Below are 17,872 nucleotides of genomic sequence, written 5' to 3' on the forward strand. Positions count from 1 at the left end.
ACCAGGAGCAAACCCAGTGTCAATAAGCTGAGTTTCTCCAGAAAAGGGTATTTTTACAGCAGAGACAGCCCCTGTTGCCTCCCTCAGCCCTGCATACAATTCCCACCCCACCAACAACTCTAACCCACATTTACACCCCAAACACCTGCCAGGCTCCAGCATCACATAAAGATCTTTGGACTTTCAGGCTCAAAACCAGCCCAGACCCCTCAGTGGGTGCAGGAGGGGTACAGGGGAGTGGCTGCAGTTCCTGCCCCAGGGACCCAGCACCCAGTGCTCACCCCAGGGACGGGTGACCTCTCCCACCTCCCACTTCCCAGCCAGCCTCACCCTGTCCCACAGTCCCTCCCTCTTGTGCTGAGTTCCAGCGTGCAAATGAAGAAAGAAAAATCCGATGGGCATTTCTGCATTGAAAACATTTATTTTACAACAGTGGTTTCCGATAACTTAGCAATCTTTATTTTAGTTTATATTTGGACATACAAGACACAAATTACCATGCTAAAACAGAAAATAATTCCTTCTGCCGTCACCGCGGGTATGTACAGGAGCTCAGTAGTATCGAGTGTTACAATCCACGAAGTTCAGACAGCCACGTCTACTTACAGACAACTCAAAGTATGGTCCTTTAGTAACATAACAAAATAGATATATGTCTATATTATAATTGCTTCTCAGATGCATTTATACTCGATTGTGGTGGGTTTGGTTTGGGGTTTTTTTACTATTTTTTTTCTTTTTTAAAGATGGGCTCTCTCTATCCCCCACCCCCACCCAAGTTGAAGTGCAGTGCAAATGCAGGCACATGTCTCCTGGCATCTTCAGCTCCCTCTGGCTCAAAAAGGGGCCAGGAAAAAACCCCATGAGGAATTACACAGTTCAGGGCCTTGCTCACATGCAAAATGAACATAAACCACCTGGGATGTCAGCGGCGACACCAACCGACCCATCCACACCCCGCCCCGGCGAGGCAGGCAACGGTGGGATGAGAGGGAGGAAGGAATGACAGTGATCAGCTCAGCATCCAGCACGGGAACAGCATGTTTGGAATTGGCAAACTTGGAGTTCAGCAACCGTGATGGTCACAAACAGAACTTCAGAGGTGCCAGCAGTAAAAATCTCCCCAATATTCCCCCATTTCTGCCGTGAAGCAGGAACCCCTGGTGTTCTGTGTGGCAGGAACAGCCCCTGGCAGGAACAGCCTGAGGAGGAGGGCGGTGGTGACTCTATCCAGCATAGCTAGAGGGGGACATGGTGGGACTCAAATGTGCATCAGCCACAACCCTTGTGCCTTCACATGGATCTCTGCCAGCTTCAGGTGCAGGAATTTCAGAACTCCAAGTCCTTATGGAACCAACCTGCAAGAGGAGGGACAGTGCCTGGCCGTGCAAACCCCATGCTGCCCACGTGGGAACTCCCCAAGCAGGGTGTAGGGAGCAGGAGATGCTTCTCCTGCTCCTAGGACCCATTTATTTATACAACAGGCTCCTTCACCATGTCCTCACCAGTCCCTCAACCCCACAGGTCGGGTTTGGGTTTTCCTGCAGCTGAGAGCAAAGAAGCACATTTGTGGCCACACAAAACTCACACCTTCCCCCTGTCTGGCTGAGTTCAGAGCACTACTTGGAGCCAAATCTCCTGTTTTTACCACCAAAGAAAAACCCAAGGTGCACACCTGTTGTATAAATATATACATATGTGCATATATACATACATACACACACGTGATGCTGCAGCCAACGCCCTCAGCACGGGGTGGACCTTGCTCTGTGAGCTCACCCAGTCCCGCTCCAGGGAGTCCAATGTGGTGAAAACCAGGGAAAAAACCCAAATCCATGTGCTCTATCACAGCTTCAGTGATGAGCACATTAACCACATCTAAACACCCCACGTGCCAGCTGCACAAGTTCAGACACTCCAGAGCTGCCTCTGTGCCCTCTGCCAGCTCTCCCTTCTCTTGTCCTAAGGAAAGCTGGAGCAGGCAGAGCTCTGCTCCAGCCAGAGGAGCTGGGACAAGGGGCAGCTCATGGAATTCAAGTAGATTGCTGAATTTTTGGAATGGTTTGACAATTAAACGCTCACAGACTGCAAGAGAACACCCACAGGGTTGGGAGAGGGAGCAGAGAAGACAACAGCACTCGGGAATGAACAGCCAGTTTATATAAGAGCTTCCTCTATACATATACATACATATATATATATAACCACCAGAAATTCCCAGCATCTATCCTTTTAACACCAAAATGAACTGTGCACATAACATTGGCATAATGAAAGTTCGTCTTCCAGATTTCTGGCATTTGGCTTGTGCAAACATCAGACAGCCAGCTTCCCTCCTGTGGCTTCTCCTCGTAAAGGAAGTGTCTTCTTGGAAGAACACAGGAATTGCAGTCTTGCTGAGTCCCAGACAGTCCCAGAAAGCCTCCAAAGGCAGCTCGTGGAGGGGACCATGGATCCTGTGGGAGCTGAACACTGACAAATTTCCTGCCACCTGGTGAGCTACTGGCTACAATTCTTTTGAAAGATTTTAAGCAGCTGTTGGTGCAATGAGACACTACAAACTAGATGATCTCCACTAGAATACTGAGAAGCAGCACCAGATGCTGAAGCATGTGAAGTTTATATCGACCTGACACTATAAACTATTACTGGGGCGGGTCACGGTTCAGTGCTCCAAGATTAATGCATTTAAACACCTTTCAGAATTACTGACACGACGTGGGGGCTGCAAACTGCCCTGACCACCCTGCCAGAGTTACCTGTTAAACATGATGCCAAGATACAGGTGCACTGGGTACAAAAAACCTGCAGCATAAATTTCCTATATTATCCAGAACTTGGCAAAAAGATCAAAGGGCACCAGAGGAAGGGCACAAAGTAGTTGAGAGAAGCAGGAGCCTCTCTCAAGGAGCCTGCATGGTACAAATGCTCTAGAACAGTCCCTCAGAGTGCACAGGTGTCCCCCCCACACCACTAAACTGCCTCACAGATGGGACAGGAATAGCTTTTCTGTCAGGCTCCTGCCCTGGTTACACCTGTGTGAGATGTTTACAGGCTGACAGGAAGGGTTTGGAGAGCTGCACTCCCCCAACCACAGCCCTGCTGCAGGACTGGGTGTTTCTGTGCCATGCCCAAGCCCTCCTCCTCAGTTCTGCCCCTCCAAACCTCCAAGAGGATCCCACTTTAAGAACACTAGGAGTGCTAATATCTAAAGCAGTTTTAAAAATACTACAAATCTAAAAAGAAGACTAAAAAGGGAACATGGCTCTAAAACACCACTGCATGGGACCAGCAAAAACCGACACCCTATGGGATGCCACCAAGGTCTCACATAAATTTATATACAGATAAATATTTAAGAATTTCCTACAAATATCACTAACAAAATGAGACTGGCATTTAAGGGGTGCAATGCCCCTTCAGTACAGTGCGTTTAGGATGTTCCCATCCCTAGGGAGGATGGGCAGGACAGATCCAGCACCTCCTTTTCCAGCAGCTCCATGAGCCAGGAGGGACAGCCAGCACCTGAGCACTCTCAGCAGCAGCTTTCCCTCCTCACCTAAGGTAGGAATGGCTCTCCATGCAACACAGGGATTAATCACTATCCTGAACACCAAACTCTCCAGATGGGATTCACCCCAATGGAGCTACAAGTGCTAAGGAAATCAGTGCTGGAGAGGTTGGAGGAGCTGGATGGAGGCGGCCGAACGACTGGAATGGAGGACTCAGGCAACTTCTACAAATGATACAACTTTAAAGAAACAAATAAATAAATAAAATCCAAGCTCAAGTTTTAATTCTGGCAACACGCTGAACAGAATGGACAGTGGTCAGGCTTGATTTTGGAGGGAAACATTCTGCACTAAGCCAGGTCAGGCTGCAGCACTGGGATGCTGCAACTCCCCTTGCCCAAGCTCAGAAATCCTGTCTGAGCTTCTCTGTCAAATTTTAAACCATTATTCCCAATAGAATTTTGCATTACTAGGATTCTACTTGGCCATTATGAAGTGCAACTCGTGTTACAGCCCAAGGTACTCTTGCACCTTCCCTCCAAGAGGGGAAAAGTGGGCATTAATGTACTTATGTGTCATGACATGGTTTTGGCTTTAAAGAAGGAATGTTTAAATCACTTCCTTACATAGTTGAAGAAGAACTTCACTAATACACAACGATCCTAAACTCAGAGATTAGGCAGTAACATGGGCAAACTTGAAACAGCTTCAAAAAACATGAATATTCCTCTAGAATTATGTTTTCCCATCATTCCCTGTAACTGAGATCTCAGAACGGTCTCCCTTGGAGCATCTAACATAACTCTGGCATGTAACAGACTCATTTCCTGTTCACACACCACCCACAGACAGAACCAACAGGAAAGCAGTCTCTCTCCAAACTCATCCCTTGTTAAGCAAAGATCCAAAACTGCAAACTTATCCTGGATGTCATCTTTCCCCACAGATAACTCTTCTGCCTCTGGTCCTCATGTGCTGCCCACACTTCAGTTCCTTTGTCAGGAGTCTGCAGTGACTCCAGGTGTGTCACACACCTCCCCGGAGCCACAACTTCCCACCAGCCTCTCTACTTTTGTGGAAACAGCCCAGAGAGGTTAAGAAATAAGAGCATTATTCCAAATTAACAGTGACAACCAGCCCCCAGCACTGGGGGCAAAGCTGCTCTGCAGCACAGCAACACCCAACAACCATCTCTGTGTTATCCACTGAGATGAACACAGGGACAAAGAATGAAACAGCTCCCAGGGAAGAGCCCCTCCCTCATTCACTGACTTGCTCTGCTCAGCCACACTTATTTACAAAGCCAAAAAACCTAAGTACCTTTTTTTTTCTTTTTTGTACCAAGAACACAATTTGCAGATACAGGCAATTGTAACCAGTGAATGTGGAGAGGACAAAGCCTGCACATGCCCCGCCATATTCCAGAGTGCAATTCTACACCAAGAACAGGCTTCAGGCAAAATCTACAAGGATAGACAAAATGACACTGGGTTTAAGCCTAAAAATGGCTTTTTGTTCCAAGGGGTCAAAGAAAGACATTAACTAAATAAGGACCTCAAGCCAAATCATACATAAATGTCCTCAAAGTTATCCAAGTCAGGAAAAATTAAAAGTATCTTGCACTAAACCCCCACATTTCAGGTCTGTAAGGACTATGCACAAAGAAGAAATTAATTAAGGAGTGTGCTGCTGAAATTGAGCCCCTAATTAAAAGTAACAGATTTTTTGGGGAATTTTGGGGGCTGGATATGGTACTAAAATCATGCTGATCTGCAGCAAGCTCCCATGCAGGTGAATATGTGCTTGTACCAACAGCCACAGCAAAGTCTGGGTGTGCAAACACTCCTCACTGAGCACTGAGACCATGGGGAGAACATGTTCTCCTACCCAGCACGTTTAACATGGTTTCATGGCAGATTTCATGTTGCTCATGCAAAGACAGCAGGAAAATATATTCAGAATAGTTCTCTGGGTCCCTGTCCTTTCCTGGCAGTCTTTATGCAGACCAATGGATCTTTACCCTCCTTCAAAGCACCACCTGGAGCTGGTGAGGGAGCAGCAGACACGGGGGGAAGGTGCCAACAGCCCCTCCACAGAAAGAGGGGAAAACAGGGGGATGGGGGTACAAGGGACAGTACAGGCATTGTGATATAAAACTGTAATGATTAAAATTAATGAAGCCATAATTACCCACTGAAAGTGCCAAGTGTGGGTTCTCTGGAGCTGTTCTAGATCTGACTCTGGATCACCTAAAGCAGGACTACTGACAATAAAACACACCAGTAATTCAGCAGCTGCCTAAAATGCCTTTTTAACAGTTAAACCTCAGTAAACCACAGTTTCTAGAACAGAATTCAGACTTGATTTGGTTTCAAAATAGTACAGGAAACCTTTCAGTGGTTTCCATATAGTTGTTCCAAAGAAAAGAGAAACACTGGTGTAAACAAATCTAAATGCAAGACAATGTGCAAATTATACAATATAAACACAAAGAAAGATGGTTTGTTCTTTAAAACCCATTTAAGTACTCCCCAAAAATGTTCATTAAATTAAAGGGTTAGTGTATTATAAAAGCTTTAAAAAAAGACATGTAATATCCCATTTGCCTATTAAAGTCTCAAATTATTAGAACAAAATTTAAACATCAATTGTTTTTAAACACTTCTGCTGTTGCCTACTGTCTGCATTTTACCATTTGCTCAGTGAGAGCCAGTTAACCAGTTTCACTTTATGATTCTCATGCATTCAGAAACAAAGCTGCACTATTTGGTCTTTAGCATTACAGGAAAACAATTGAACTCAAATCAAAACAGAATTGTGCTTGGAGTTAAAATCCCACTGCCACCACCACAGGAGCCCATTCCCAGTTGGTTTTGGTTCCATTGTCACTGGAGAACGCCTCATACACAACGAGCTGATCAATTTACTGTTCAAAGATTGGCAACTCTCCCTTTTTATTTTTCAAGGTAGATTTATTTAAGCTGAGAACCAGCATTAGAGAGGACTCCAGCTCTGCAGGACTGGCATTTTTTGGTTCTTGGCTTTGTAAACTTGCTTAGATAATAACACAGGAATAGAAGGAGGAATGAAAGAATTGGTTTGTTGCACTCAAGATTAAAATCCTCAACTTCTAAAGGTCTTCAACAGCTCAGCTGTACAGAAGAGCAGTGGCTTCTGTGACACTTTTAAAATCTCATTTTTAGGCCAGTACTGCTGCTTAAAATGCAGAATGTCTCCATCGCACTGATATTGTGAAAACTCAATACGTTACACCACAGACATTTAACATAACTCCATACATGCTATAAAAAAACAAAAAACAAAACAGGAGAAAAAAAAAAAAAAGAAAGGAAAGGAAACAAATAAGACCGTAGCTAAACTGCTTTAAATACTGCATGCTACAGCACTTCACGTATCGTCAAGATACGACACTGAAAGGTGACAAAAGGCTGAAGGGATTACAAAATATTTTCGGCAGGTTGGAAAGCTGCCCTCTTACTGTGGCAGAATTATTCCCCCTCCCCGTTCTCTACTTCTAATGTTCATGATTCTAGTGTTGAGTTGGCCATGTATTTTTTTTTTTATCCATTCTAATGACAGTGTTTCCTTAACTTAATTAAATCCATCAGTGTGGTAGCTGGGGTGAGAGTCAGCTGTGAGCTGGGTTGTCTCTGTGGCTGATGCTGGCTGTATCACAATAGGTGCATCTGAGGCCTCTGAAAAGTGAAGACAAAAGACTTAGCACACCAAGGAACAAACACAGCACTGTATGTTTTGGTAAGCACATCTCCCTACAACCCTCTGATAACACCATTTTACACTCCTTTAGGAGTATGATATTAATTCCCTGATTTTCAGCGTGCACACAACAGTGCTCACCTCAATTCTACATCTGGAATGTTTATTATCATTTCCTTTTTCCTGTAAAAGCAGCTGATCCTCACCCACCATTCAGCAGTGCCCATTAAAAATGTCATCAGAGCATACACAAGGCTCTACAATATTTTAAATGACTGGCTTAATCCTGCAGAAATAGCTCAATATTAGAGCTACAAGGGTAGCAGTGCCACTTCCACACCTGACACAATTACAGCTGCCTTGACACCCCCAGCCTTTGGGTACAAGGACCCCTTCTGCAGTCCCACATGGCTGGTCCGTATGTTACCCCAGGATGTGGAAGGAACATAATGATGGCCACTGATTGCTCCGAAGCTGATCCCAGCTAGGTTCAGTGAAGACCCTCCAGGTGTTTTTAGCAACTTTACCTCTGGTGTCAGCAGAGTCTCGTGGCACAAACATTCCCTGCTCATCATCCACACCCCAGGACCTGATTTCTCCTCAACCAGCTCACTGATCACTCCAGCGGGGACTGATGTTCATCCTAGAAAGCTCACAGCATTTTCACCTACCCCTTTCATCTGACTGCAACTGTGCCTCCAAGTCCTCTGGAGAGACGTAGAATTCCTGCTCTTCGCCTTCAGGAGGTTTGGGTTTACACTTCCCACAGCAACAATTACAGCAGCAGCACAGACAGCAGCAGCAGTAGCAGGCTGTGATGAGCCCACAGAACACAAACAAGGCCTGCAGAGGACAGAAAACACAGAAATAGTCATACCCTGTGTCTACTGTGCCATGAACCACAGAGTTTGTAAGACTTGGATACAGAATCAGAGGGCAAAACCACACCAGTCCAGCAGCAGAGCTTAGTAGCTACAGTTTTGCACTTCATCTCTGAGAAATACTTCAAATTATGTGCAAAAGTGGCTATGGTTCTCCACATTTTACACTGAGGTGAATACTGCCAGCCTGGTTTGCCTGAGTAATTTCTACAATTTAAGTTAAGTGGACTATTTTGCTGCATCTGGAAGAAGGTACATGTCTAATAAGCACATCTGTACTAAAATCCAGGGGTACAACAGTTCAGGACAAGCTGTAACTTGCATAAATAACCCTGGAAAAGACTGAGCTGTACCAGCTGATGCACAGGCCATGATGTACCTACAGCAGGGACTTGGAGCAGCCCAAGGCTGGGGGTATGGCTGAGGATTGATGCTCCCAGCACATATGGAGCACAGCAGCTCCATACAAGCCAGGTCTCCCATGTGCTTATCACAATGATAATGGGCTAAATTAAAGTCTTCCTATAGGTCACTGTGCAATTGTTTGAAAAAAATAATTTTACAGATAGAAACCGTCATGGTGATATAATTCTTGTTGTCCTTAGGGGATCAAGAGATGGAGGCAATGCTGGCAAAGGGAAGAAAAATGGACCCATGCAATGAAATGTAAGAAAATTTTCAGTGAGCCCAAGTTCACAGTCAGAACTCATTCTGCAAAAATATTGGCCAGATATTATCAGAGAATAACCCCCAAATTCTTGTCTCTTCTAAATCCACTAGAAGAGTCCAAGCTTCAATTAGTAACCCATGTCTTGCTTATTAGACTTCTATCATGGGAAGTTCCTTGAAAAACAATTTTCAAAGGTAAAACCAAGAACAGTTATCAAATGGAGCTCTCTAAGAGTTTCCAATACCAATCCAGACTAACTCCTGTGCCCTTTTATTTACCTTTGCCCACCAGCTGGACAGCACGAAGTATGTGTTCACATTTTCTTCACCAAACTGCTCTGCTACATAGAGCCCCAGAGACCCATACTTATCGTAAATGTTCCGCTTTGTGGCATCGGTCAATATTGCATGGGCATTATTGATCTCTTTAAATTTTTCTGCTGCCTCTGGATTATCAGGGTTTTTATCAGGATGATATTTCAATGCCAGTTTCCTGCAGAAAGAAAAAAAGAGAATGAAACCTGGTGTTTGGGTTCCTGTTTTGGTTTTTTTTTTTTTTTTCCTAATTCCGTAGCCTGCCATTCAAGGGAGACTTTTAAGTTGCAACTGTTTTCTTTCATCTGTGATTCGACTTCCCTGATGATTCTTCTTTAGATGATAATAAAAGGCTACAGCAGTGTCTTGCTTAGTTCACAGGATTGACTTCAGACTGTTGGATTTGACCCTCGGAAATCCAATGGAAAAAAATAAGAGACATTGAATAAAATAGGTTTGGCCTCAGCTCCAGCAATTTCCACCAGTAAGTTTTGCTCTTGCTACAGCAAAGACACACCACAAGTCTAAGGTATAGCACCAAAGAGTAAATAAAAGCAAGTTGCCACAGCTACTTGAAGAGTGTCTGAACTGCTGCTTCTGCAGTGTCTGAATATAAAAATAGAACACACGATCACTTGTGGTTAATTCACCAATTCCTGTGCAGGAACAAAGTACTTTTCAGTTCAAGCTTTGCTAGAATAGAAAACACTTCTGAGTTTCGAGACATCAGGAAATCACAACCTACCTCCCCTAATCAGGCTAGATCTCTTACAAATAACAAAAAAAAACAGATAAAGCATTGATAAATGTGCTAGCTCTCACATGGCCCAAGCTATTTACAGACATCAGTAGAAACAACTGGCTAAACACCTCCTTATGAAGAGAAAATACGTGCTCCCAAATAGAAAAATAACACGGAGCCACATGCTGGCAGTTCTCCTCCACCACAAAAGGTACTTGTCCTCCTACAGAAAATGACCACAAAGTCACGTATATGAGAAAGACAGGAGGAGTCTGCAGACAATTACATGTCAGCTTTGCAGTGGGGAAATGTTTAGCCAAACATAAAACAAAGATGTGTGCAAGCACTTGGATGTGCCTGCAAGTACCTCACAGCATTTAAATCCAGCCCGAGTGTGCCCCTGGGACACTTCACTGTGCATGATGCTGCTCCAGTAAATCATGTCCACAGCTGCCACTTGTGCTCCAGCCTCAGTGAGGGCTGAAATAATGCTGAAATAATCACAGGGAAGTTTTATAAACCTGGAAAGGGCTTAGTCAGGCTTCAATAATTAAATATTTTTATTTCCCATTTCCTACATGTACACAAACCCCACAGCCCCCAGGCCAGCAAAGGATGTTCAGACTGAACATGATAAAGGGGCAGCAGAGAAAAAAAGACCAGCTGAAGGTTCAGGTAAATGTGAAGCAGCTACATTTCACCCCTCATCTCATGGTGTTGTTCCTCCAAAGGAAAAAAATCACAGTATTTTCCCCAGGACAGTAAAATTATTTTCCAGTTGCTTGAAGATAAACTATTCAAACTCCCACTTAAAGCTTTTAGGAAGATAAAGCTAATTTTTGAGAATCTGTGGACCTGGTTTATTTATAGACTTCACCACATAGTTGCCATCATGTAACTTTGGAAAGGAAAAAGCTTTGGTGATAAAGACTAAAGGAAAACAATTTTTACAATGAGTATCCTCACAGAAAGATGATGCTGACCCCTAGTGTAATCCAAACATACTGCCACTGGTCACAGCAGCAATTACCTTTAAGCAGATTTATGGAAAGGAAGATGTTACAAGACTTTCTTTTGTAATTTTTAATTGGTTAGTATGAAGCCACTTCATGTATCCAACTCTTCAGGAAAGGGATACAGAAAAAAAAAATCATCTTTTAAAGTAACAACTCCACAAAAAAACCAAGAACTTTTAAACAGAATTCCAGGAAAATGTAATCATTCATGCTCTGTTTTCATCCTTATTTGTATCTTTAATCTCCATCTCCCTGGGCCAGAAGTGGAAATGATGGGCAGCAGGGCAGTTCTGCACACTTGTGGTACCCCTAAGACAGATACAAATCTACATAACAGAGGAGTTTAACTCTGATCACAGTCTCAAAATTCTATTCAAACTTAGGCAAGGACCTTTCAGAATGACACTGTGCATTTGAGAATTTAACTTACTAGATAGAACATGGAGAAATTTAAAGCCTAGGCATGTTTTCACACCCTGTTTTGCAAGAAGCAACCACATTTTCACCTGTTTTTCCCACATATTTTTCTTGCAAAAGGTCTAAATAAAACAGCTGAGGCTCCTACATAAATAGACCATTTGCTGAACACTGAATTAAAGCCATTTGTGCTAGTGGGACAGGCATAAAACTCAAAGTTTTACCTGTAAGACTTTTTGATATCATCTGAAGTGGCATTTTTGTCCAGCCCCAGCACGTGGTACAAGGACTCCCCAGAGGTAGAGAGCGAGCGTTGCCTCTGGTCTGCCATCTTGAGCTAACCTGAGGAGAGAACTGGCCCCTGCAAAAAAACACAGGTTAAGAAATGCTTAAGTAAAGGAAAAAACAACCTCTTGAAGCAAATCATCCTCAGAAACAGAATCTACACGTCAAGATTCAGCTTTTATAAAATGTGCTTTGAAAAAGTTCTTTACATGCATGGAAAGTAAAAAGTTATAAAATTCAGTGAATTATCAGTGAAAACAACTATTGCATTGTTGGCACAACAGCCACCCTGAATCCCCACTGTATAGACTCAACTCTTCTCTCTCAAGTCACTTCAGCTCCTTTCTTAGTCTTAACATTAAGATAATTTATTTGTGATTATACCTATAAAAATCAATATGGCAACAGAAAAATTGCTGTTGAGGCTGCCTTTTTGCACCACACTAGCATAAGAGTAACTGACTTTATTTGTATTTTATATTTCAGAAATTACATTAAAAAAAAAAAAAAAAAAAAAAAAAAAAAAAACCCAAAACATTCTCCACAACTCCCAAATCCCACTCCCCTATTTTATCACTGCACCAGGTCAAACAATCCTTAGACAAATCCAGCACAAGGAAAGAGGGAATGTCTGCCCAGAGAGAAGATCCCCTCTCTCATAATTTAAAGTTGTGGATCCAACATTTAACATGCATTCTAGTTAAAATCATGCTACTTGAACATGGATTAACCTCCTGCTCACATCCAAATGTGACAGACCCCAGAGGTGTCCCCTGTGCCATGCCAGGACCAGATCTGGTTCTGCCCTCTCCCATCCTGAGGAGATCAGCTTTGCTGTTCTTTAGCTGCAGAACTGCAGCCAGGATGAGCATCCAAGAAAAGACTATTGGCTATTTTTGGATTATGTCATTACAATTAGCCCACACCAGATTATGCAGCCTTTGAAAAAGATATTTAAAGCAGCAGACTTTTCTAATTTAACCCTATGTCTTATACAACAAATTAATAACCTCAGCTTTCACAAGGCTGGCTGAAAGCAACGCCCTCAGCCCTCACCCCCTGCACTGCCTGGGTGGAGCTGTGACCACACCTCTGCTTCTCCCAACACATGGGAATTGTCACACCCACACAAGGGGGACCAAGTGATAAGGATGTGGACAGAGACATCACCACTGTCTTGTTCAGCTCAGACCCTGCTCCTCTCTGACTTTACATCCATTAAACACTGCTCACCAGGTCCAGTTGTTTTAACTGGAATGCAAACTCTCATCTCCTTCAAGAAGCCTTTGGCAAGTCTACCCAGTTTAATTTAAAGCTTCTATAGGAGATTATAAATTATTATTACTTGTAATAATTTGTCTAAACTCAATTCTCTGGCTAAAAATTCAAATTACACCCCAAATCTGGAAGGTGAATGTGTGGGTAGAAAAAAATATTTTCTTTTCAAAGACACTGTTCAGTACCAAAAGCTTTCTGTATGGGAAGAAAATTACTGAGTGCTACAAGACACAACACAAACAACTCACTTATTTGGGCATAATCCGATTCAGGGAAAGGAAAACCATATTTCAGGAAAGAAACCCTCCATGCAGGCACACAGCAGACATCACCCCCTGGGCCAGCCTTTCCCAAAGGCAGCCTCCCAGCCCCCTCTGCCCCAGAGCTGAGGTCAAAGACTGATGATCTGACGTGCCTCTGATAATCTACCTAATCCTGCTGCTTCCCAGGCTCCCTGCTCAGCTCCTCCATCACTTCCTCCCACCCTCCCTGGAACCTCCCTGCAGCTCCAGCACACCAGTCCCTGCCAGCAGCTCCCTCCAAGGAGTGTCTGTCACTACTGCTCTTGGACAGGGATCTGAGAAGTCAGGAGGGGAAAAAAAAAAAGCATCCTGAGTGTAATTTTACATGTTGATTTAGCTCTTCTGAAGAAGATACTGCTTCAAACAGGAGTTCCAGGTCATTATGGACATTTTTGCTAAAAGCTGCAGCTCTATTTAAGCATAACAAGCTTCCTGTAACATCAATCCAACGTGGCCTTGGTGACAGATGCTGCAGATCACAGCCATACACCATGTTCTGCTTAACAAAATCTGCACTGTTCAATTAGGGCCAATTTGTTTAATACAAATGAATTCAGTTTGACCCAGGCAGTCAGTCTGCAGGCACAGGGATACAATTCCACACTGCTGCATCCTTAATTGCTTCCATCTGAACAGTGCTGGGGATCCACAGCTTGGTCTAATGGGATGTTAACATTTATTTCTCCAAACTGGTATGAAATGGACACATTGGCCTTGGCAGAAGAGTGAAGGGCAAGGCAGTGATGGGAATTCATCTGGGAAGCTTTTTCCTTAAGGGAACAGAGGAATATTATCAGTAGGAATGCAACCTTTGGCTTTTAAACTATGAAACAGACAGTAAAGGTGCAAGTTATTTAAGTTCCAAGTTCTCCTAAACTCAGGTATAATTTCTGCTGTTTTCACACGTGGCTCTAATTCACAATCCTGAAAGCTGCCCTGTATTTTTAAAAACTGTTGTGTTCAGCAGCAACAAGCCATCTGCTCCCTTTTCTAACCAAGCAGGATGCCCTGAAGAGGTTTCTCTGGGAAGGCTCTGGAGAAAGGTAATCTCCTGGATTACCCAGCAGAGTGTTTAACCATCTGAGTACTACAGCATCCTGCCTCAGTCAGCTCTACCACAACAGGCAACTGCTTTCAGCACCACCTCACTGAAAAGACTCAGATTAAACCTGGCAGGTTATTTATGGAAGACAGCCTTAATGTTCTAAATACATCCATGGAAAATTGAACCTTAGAAACACTAATTTGCTTTTCAGCTTCTCTAAAGAACCCCATCAAGTTTCATGAAACTGGTGATACCTTAGTTTCTGCCAGGTCTGCTGACCCTTTTGGAAGTTGTATTTAACTCATTAAAATGGCAAAGTGTTATTACAGCCAAGGGGAAAAAAAAAATCAATAGTTCTCCACCAGTTTAGGGAATTAAATACTCACAGAACATCCCAAATAGTGTCTGCACTGAAAAGGCTGACAGCAGATCTGGTGGCCAGAAGCAGAGAAGGAGGAATTAAACTCCATCTGATCCACTACAAGATGCTGCAAAGAACTTCAGTGGAAGCTGGCAGTGAGTGGGACACATTTTTCCATGAAAACATGCTGGGCTGTGTGGCAGAATGGAGGGTGGAGGTACTGACACTGCTCACACAGACAGCAGATGCTTGGGACAATACTGAATCACCACTGCTGGATCTAGGAAGAGCTACCTTGAAATAAAGGGATGAAAGGCTCATTCCATGGACAATACCCACAATATGTGAGTGTCATTAGCCTCTGGAAAAAGACTAACAGCAGCTCTTCTCATCTCCCTCCAGGGCTGAAGCATTGAGTATTTATTCCAGAACAAACCCTGGAAACTGTAACACTCCAGTACCACTTTCCCCATCTGCCCCTGTGTAAGTCACACAGGCACTGCTTGTCCCTTGAATTTCCTTGCTGGAGGAAAGGCTGCTCCAGGAAGGAGTTGTGGCTGTTCAGCTCCACTGATCAAAATCCAAAGGGGCACAGAACACCAAACAAGGTTAGCTTTAAAGATTTCCAGCTGAAGCTGGAGCAATCTCCAGAATTCTAATTTTCTCAATGCCTGTATACTCATCAGTTTAAGTTCCTAAAAATTAAATAAAATAATGAAATCACTCCCTGAGTGATTTCACACACAAGGGTGTACACAGGTGCTGTCCACAGCATTACAGTGAAATGTCTACACACAGTGTAGGGAATCTGGTTGGAAACAGCTGATCCAGAAAGTGAAATCCCACTGTAAAGGAGAAAATCCACCTCCTGCTGACACAGTGAATGATACCCACTGGGCACAGGATAATGGAAGGTTATTAACCTTAATGGATATTGTATGCAAAAGAGTTGGGTTAAAACCAGCACGCAACATCCTCCCAGTCTTCCAAAATATTACAGAGAACAGAGGAATCCCCAAAAGGGAAAATAAGAACCAGAAGGAATGACAGACAGACTCAGAGAAGTGCTGGGAGTGCTGGACAGGAGGAGGCTGCTGCTGTCCCAGCTCAGCCCAACCCTGCACACATCTGTAAGACAAACTATCAGGAATGATGTCAAGCCCTCTACAATTACAGTTTTAAGAGCATATTAAAAGATGATTAAATGGTCCAACTTGGAAATGATGTTTTGCCAGCTCTTACCAAAATAGTGTCTAGTTGATACTTTATTATACAGAAGCACTTGAATATTTTAGGAAAGATTTGGAGTCCACAAAGAATTGCTGCTAAGTGGTAAAATACAATGCTTTAAAGCTAAGATTCCAGCTTTGAAGATATTTCCAGTGCAGAAAATTAACTACAGGTGTTAATCTAAAATTGAATTATTCTATCCCAACCAGTATTTATCAGTAAAAGTCTAAATAAAAAACACCAAGCCTGAAAGCACTTCAGTAAATATTGATTTGTCACAGAAAGGAAAAAGCACCACTGGCTTCCACATCTTGTCCATCTGTCTCAGAGTCACTTGGAGTTGTCCTGACAATCTGGTATTCTTCAAGGGAGTAAAAACAAATTTTTTTAAAAGGCGAGACAAGAGACGCATAAACAAGATTGTGTTACCACAAAAAACAGGAGGTGTTTTAGCCTTGGCTTCCTGAGGTAGTAAGAGATTTTTGTAGGAAACTTTGTTTCCTCAGCAATATTTTGTATTTAAACGAGATACAAGAAATAAAAAAATCCAGAACTCACCTGGTGTCTATTTTGAAAATTCTAAAGTAAGTGATAGCAATCTTCACACACTTCTAAAACTGATTCTCCTAAAGACAAAATAAAAGCAAATCAGTTGTTCACCAATTCTGAAATTGAGGATTCATTGCTAAATTATCATCACATTACTGGACAGTAAAAACACAGAAGTGTTTTACAAATATTTGTACCACAAGTACAAAATAAGTCCCCACAATGTAAATACTTGTCTTTAGAATTGATAAACTATCAAAATAAATTACAAATATTTAAAAACATGGAGACAAGGCCTCTATGGTTTGAACCACAGCTTCAGTCTCTTTTCCCCAACTTTATCATGGGAAAGACACACATCTACCCAACTGCATGGAAACTCTAATAACCATTATCTGTTTAAGACTTTGGACTTTTTCAACTTAGGCCTTTGTGAATATATGTACTGAGAACACAAGAAGCATGTTTTTCAAGTCTTGGTAATCTGTGCTGTTAGAGAGAGACTGTAAAGCAGCTTAGCCAACACAGCAGACCCCAAGCTCCGGCACTGGAGCAGCAGGCACAGCCTGCTCTGGGGAGCAGCACCAGCTCCTCTTGCCAGGACAGATTTCCATCAAGAAAACCACAGTGTCATCCAGTTTGGATTCCCTCATCCTGAAGAAGATGAAAAGCAGTCTCATTTTGGTGTACAAGGAGGGAGAGAACCTGAGATGACCCAGCAGCACACACTCTGTCTTTCAGCAGTCAAGGCTCCAGATCAGCCAGCCCATGGAAATAACAGAGCAAAGTGCAGCCTAGGAAATGCTACACAGTACTACAGAAAAAATCAGGGAAACTCACTGCAAAAGATTAAAATACCTTTCTGATTAAGCAGGTCCAGGACACATCTAAACCACATTACCAATCACAAAGTCATTTATGCATTAGATGACTGAACAACAAACCTTGTGAGCGGAACTTCAGAGCAGCTTTTACCTGGCAAATCATCACTTAATTGTCATACAAATCCTTTCAACAGCTTTCAGAGAACAAGCTCTGAATGCACTTGAGAAATAAATTCCCCATTGAATTAATAATTAGGCCTTTCATGGGCTGGAAGGTTCCAGCATGGCAAACAGAGATGTTGGGAATACACCCAGGCAGCTGCTGGCATTGCTGCCCACTGCAGTTGCTTGGTGCCATCTGTAAGAAGCTGCTTGATCCAGCAACACATCCCTAAGTGGGTATGAATGAACCAACCAACAACTCAATAATCAGCTTATTGTTAATGGATCTGTTTAGTTCCTTTGATAGGGACCAGCAAAGGACTTTTCCTGAATAATGAAAGGCAGGGAGTTAAACTTTCCCACTCAGAGCCTGTGCAATACTAGAGGTTGGACTAACTCCCCAAGGAAAAATGTCCTATTCTGTGAAGCTACAGAAGCTCCCAGCTTCTCTCCCCACAGCTTTCTTCATTAAAAATAACCCACAACAAGAACATTATTTAAGCATTTATAAAAAGCTGCAGATTGTTAATGGTGTTGGCAACCAGA

The 17,872-nt window shown here is 43.0% G+C and overlaps 1 protein-coding gene across 3 annotated transcripts in view; it reads right to left on the reverse strand.

Moving 5' to 3' along the window:
* Positions 1-397: 397 nt before the first annotated feature.
* DNAJC5 (DnaJ heat shock protein family (Hsp40) member C5) overlaps positions 398-17,872 on the reverse strand; it is a 30,691-nt gene continuing 13,216 nt past the window's right edge. For 2 of the 3 annotated variants that reach the window (XM_021527309.2, XM_021527310.3), the window contains 5 exons: positions 16,350-16,417; positions 11,515-11,651; positions 9,080-9,293; positions 7,922-8,093; positions 398-7,228 (listed from right to left, as the gene is read on the reverse strand). In XM_021527309.2, coding sequence (XP_021382984.1) covers positions 7,125-7,228; positions 7,922-8,093; positions 9,080-9,293; positions 11,515-11,621 — 597 coding nt within the window. In that variant the 5' untranslated portion in view covers positions 11,622-11,651; positions 16,350-16,417 and the 3' untranslated portion in view covers positions 398-7,124. The remainder of the gene's footprint in view (positions 7,229-7,921; positions 8,094-9,079; positions 9,294-11,514; positions 11,652-16,349; positions 16,418-17,872) is intronic. The other variant, XM_021527311.2, reaches the window with a different exon arrangement.

The sequence above is a fragment of the Lonchura striata genome, chromosome 17, assembly GCF_046129695.1.
Source record: "Lonchura striata isolate bLonStr1 chromosome 17, bLonStr1.mat, whole genome shotgun sequence".
NCBI classification, from domain to species: domain Eukaryota; kingdom Metazoa; phylum Chordata; class Aves; order Passeriformes; family Estrildidae; genus Lonchura; species Lonchura striata.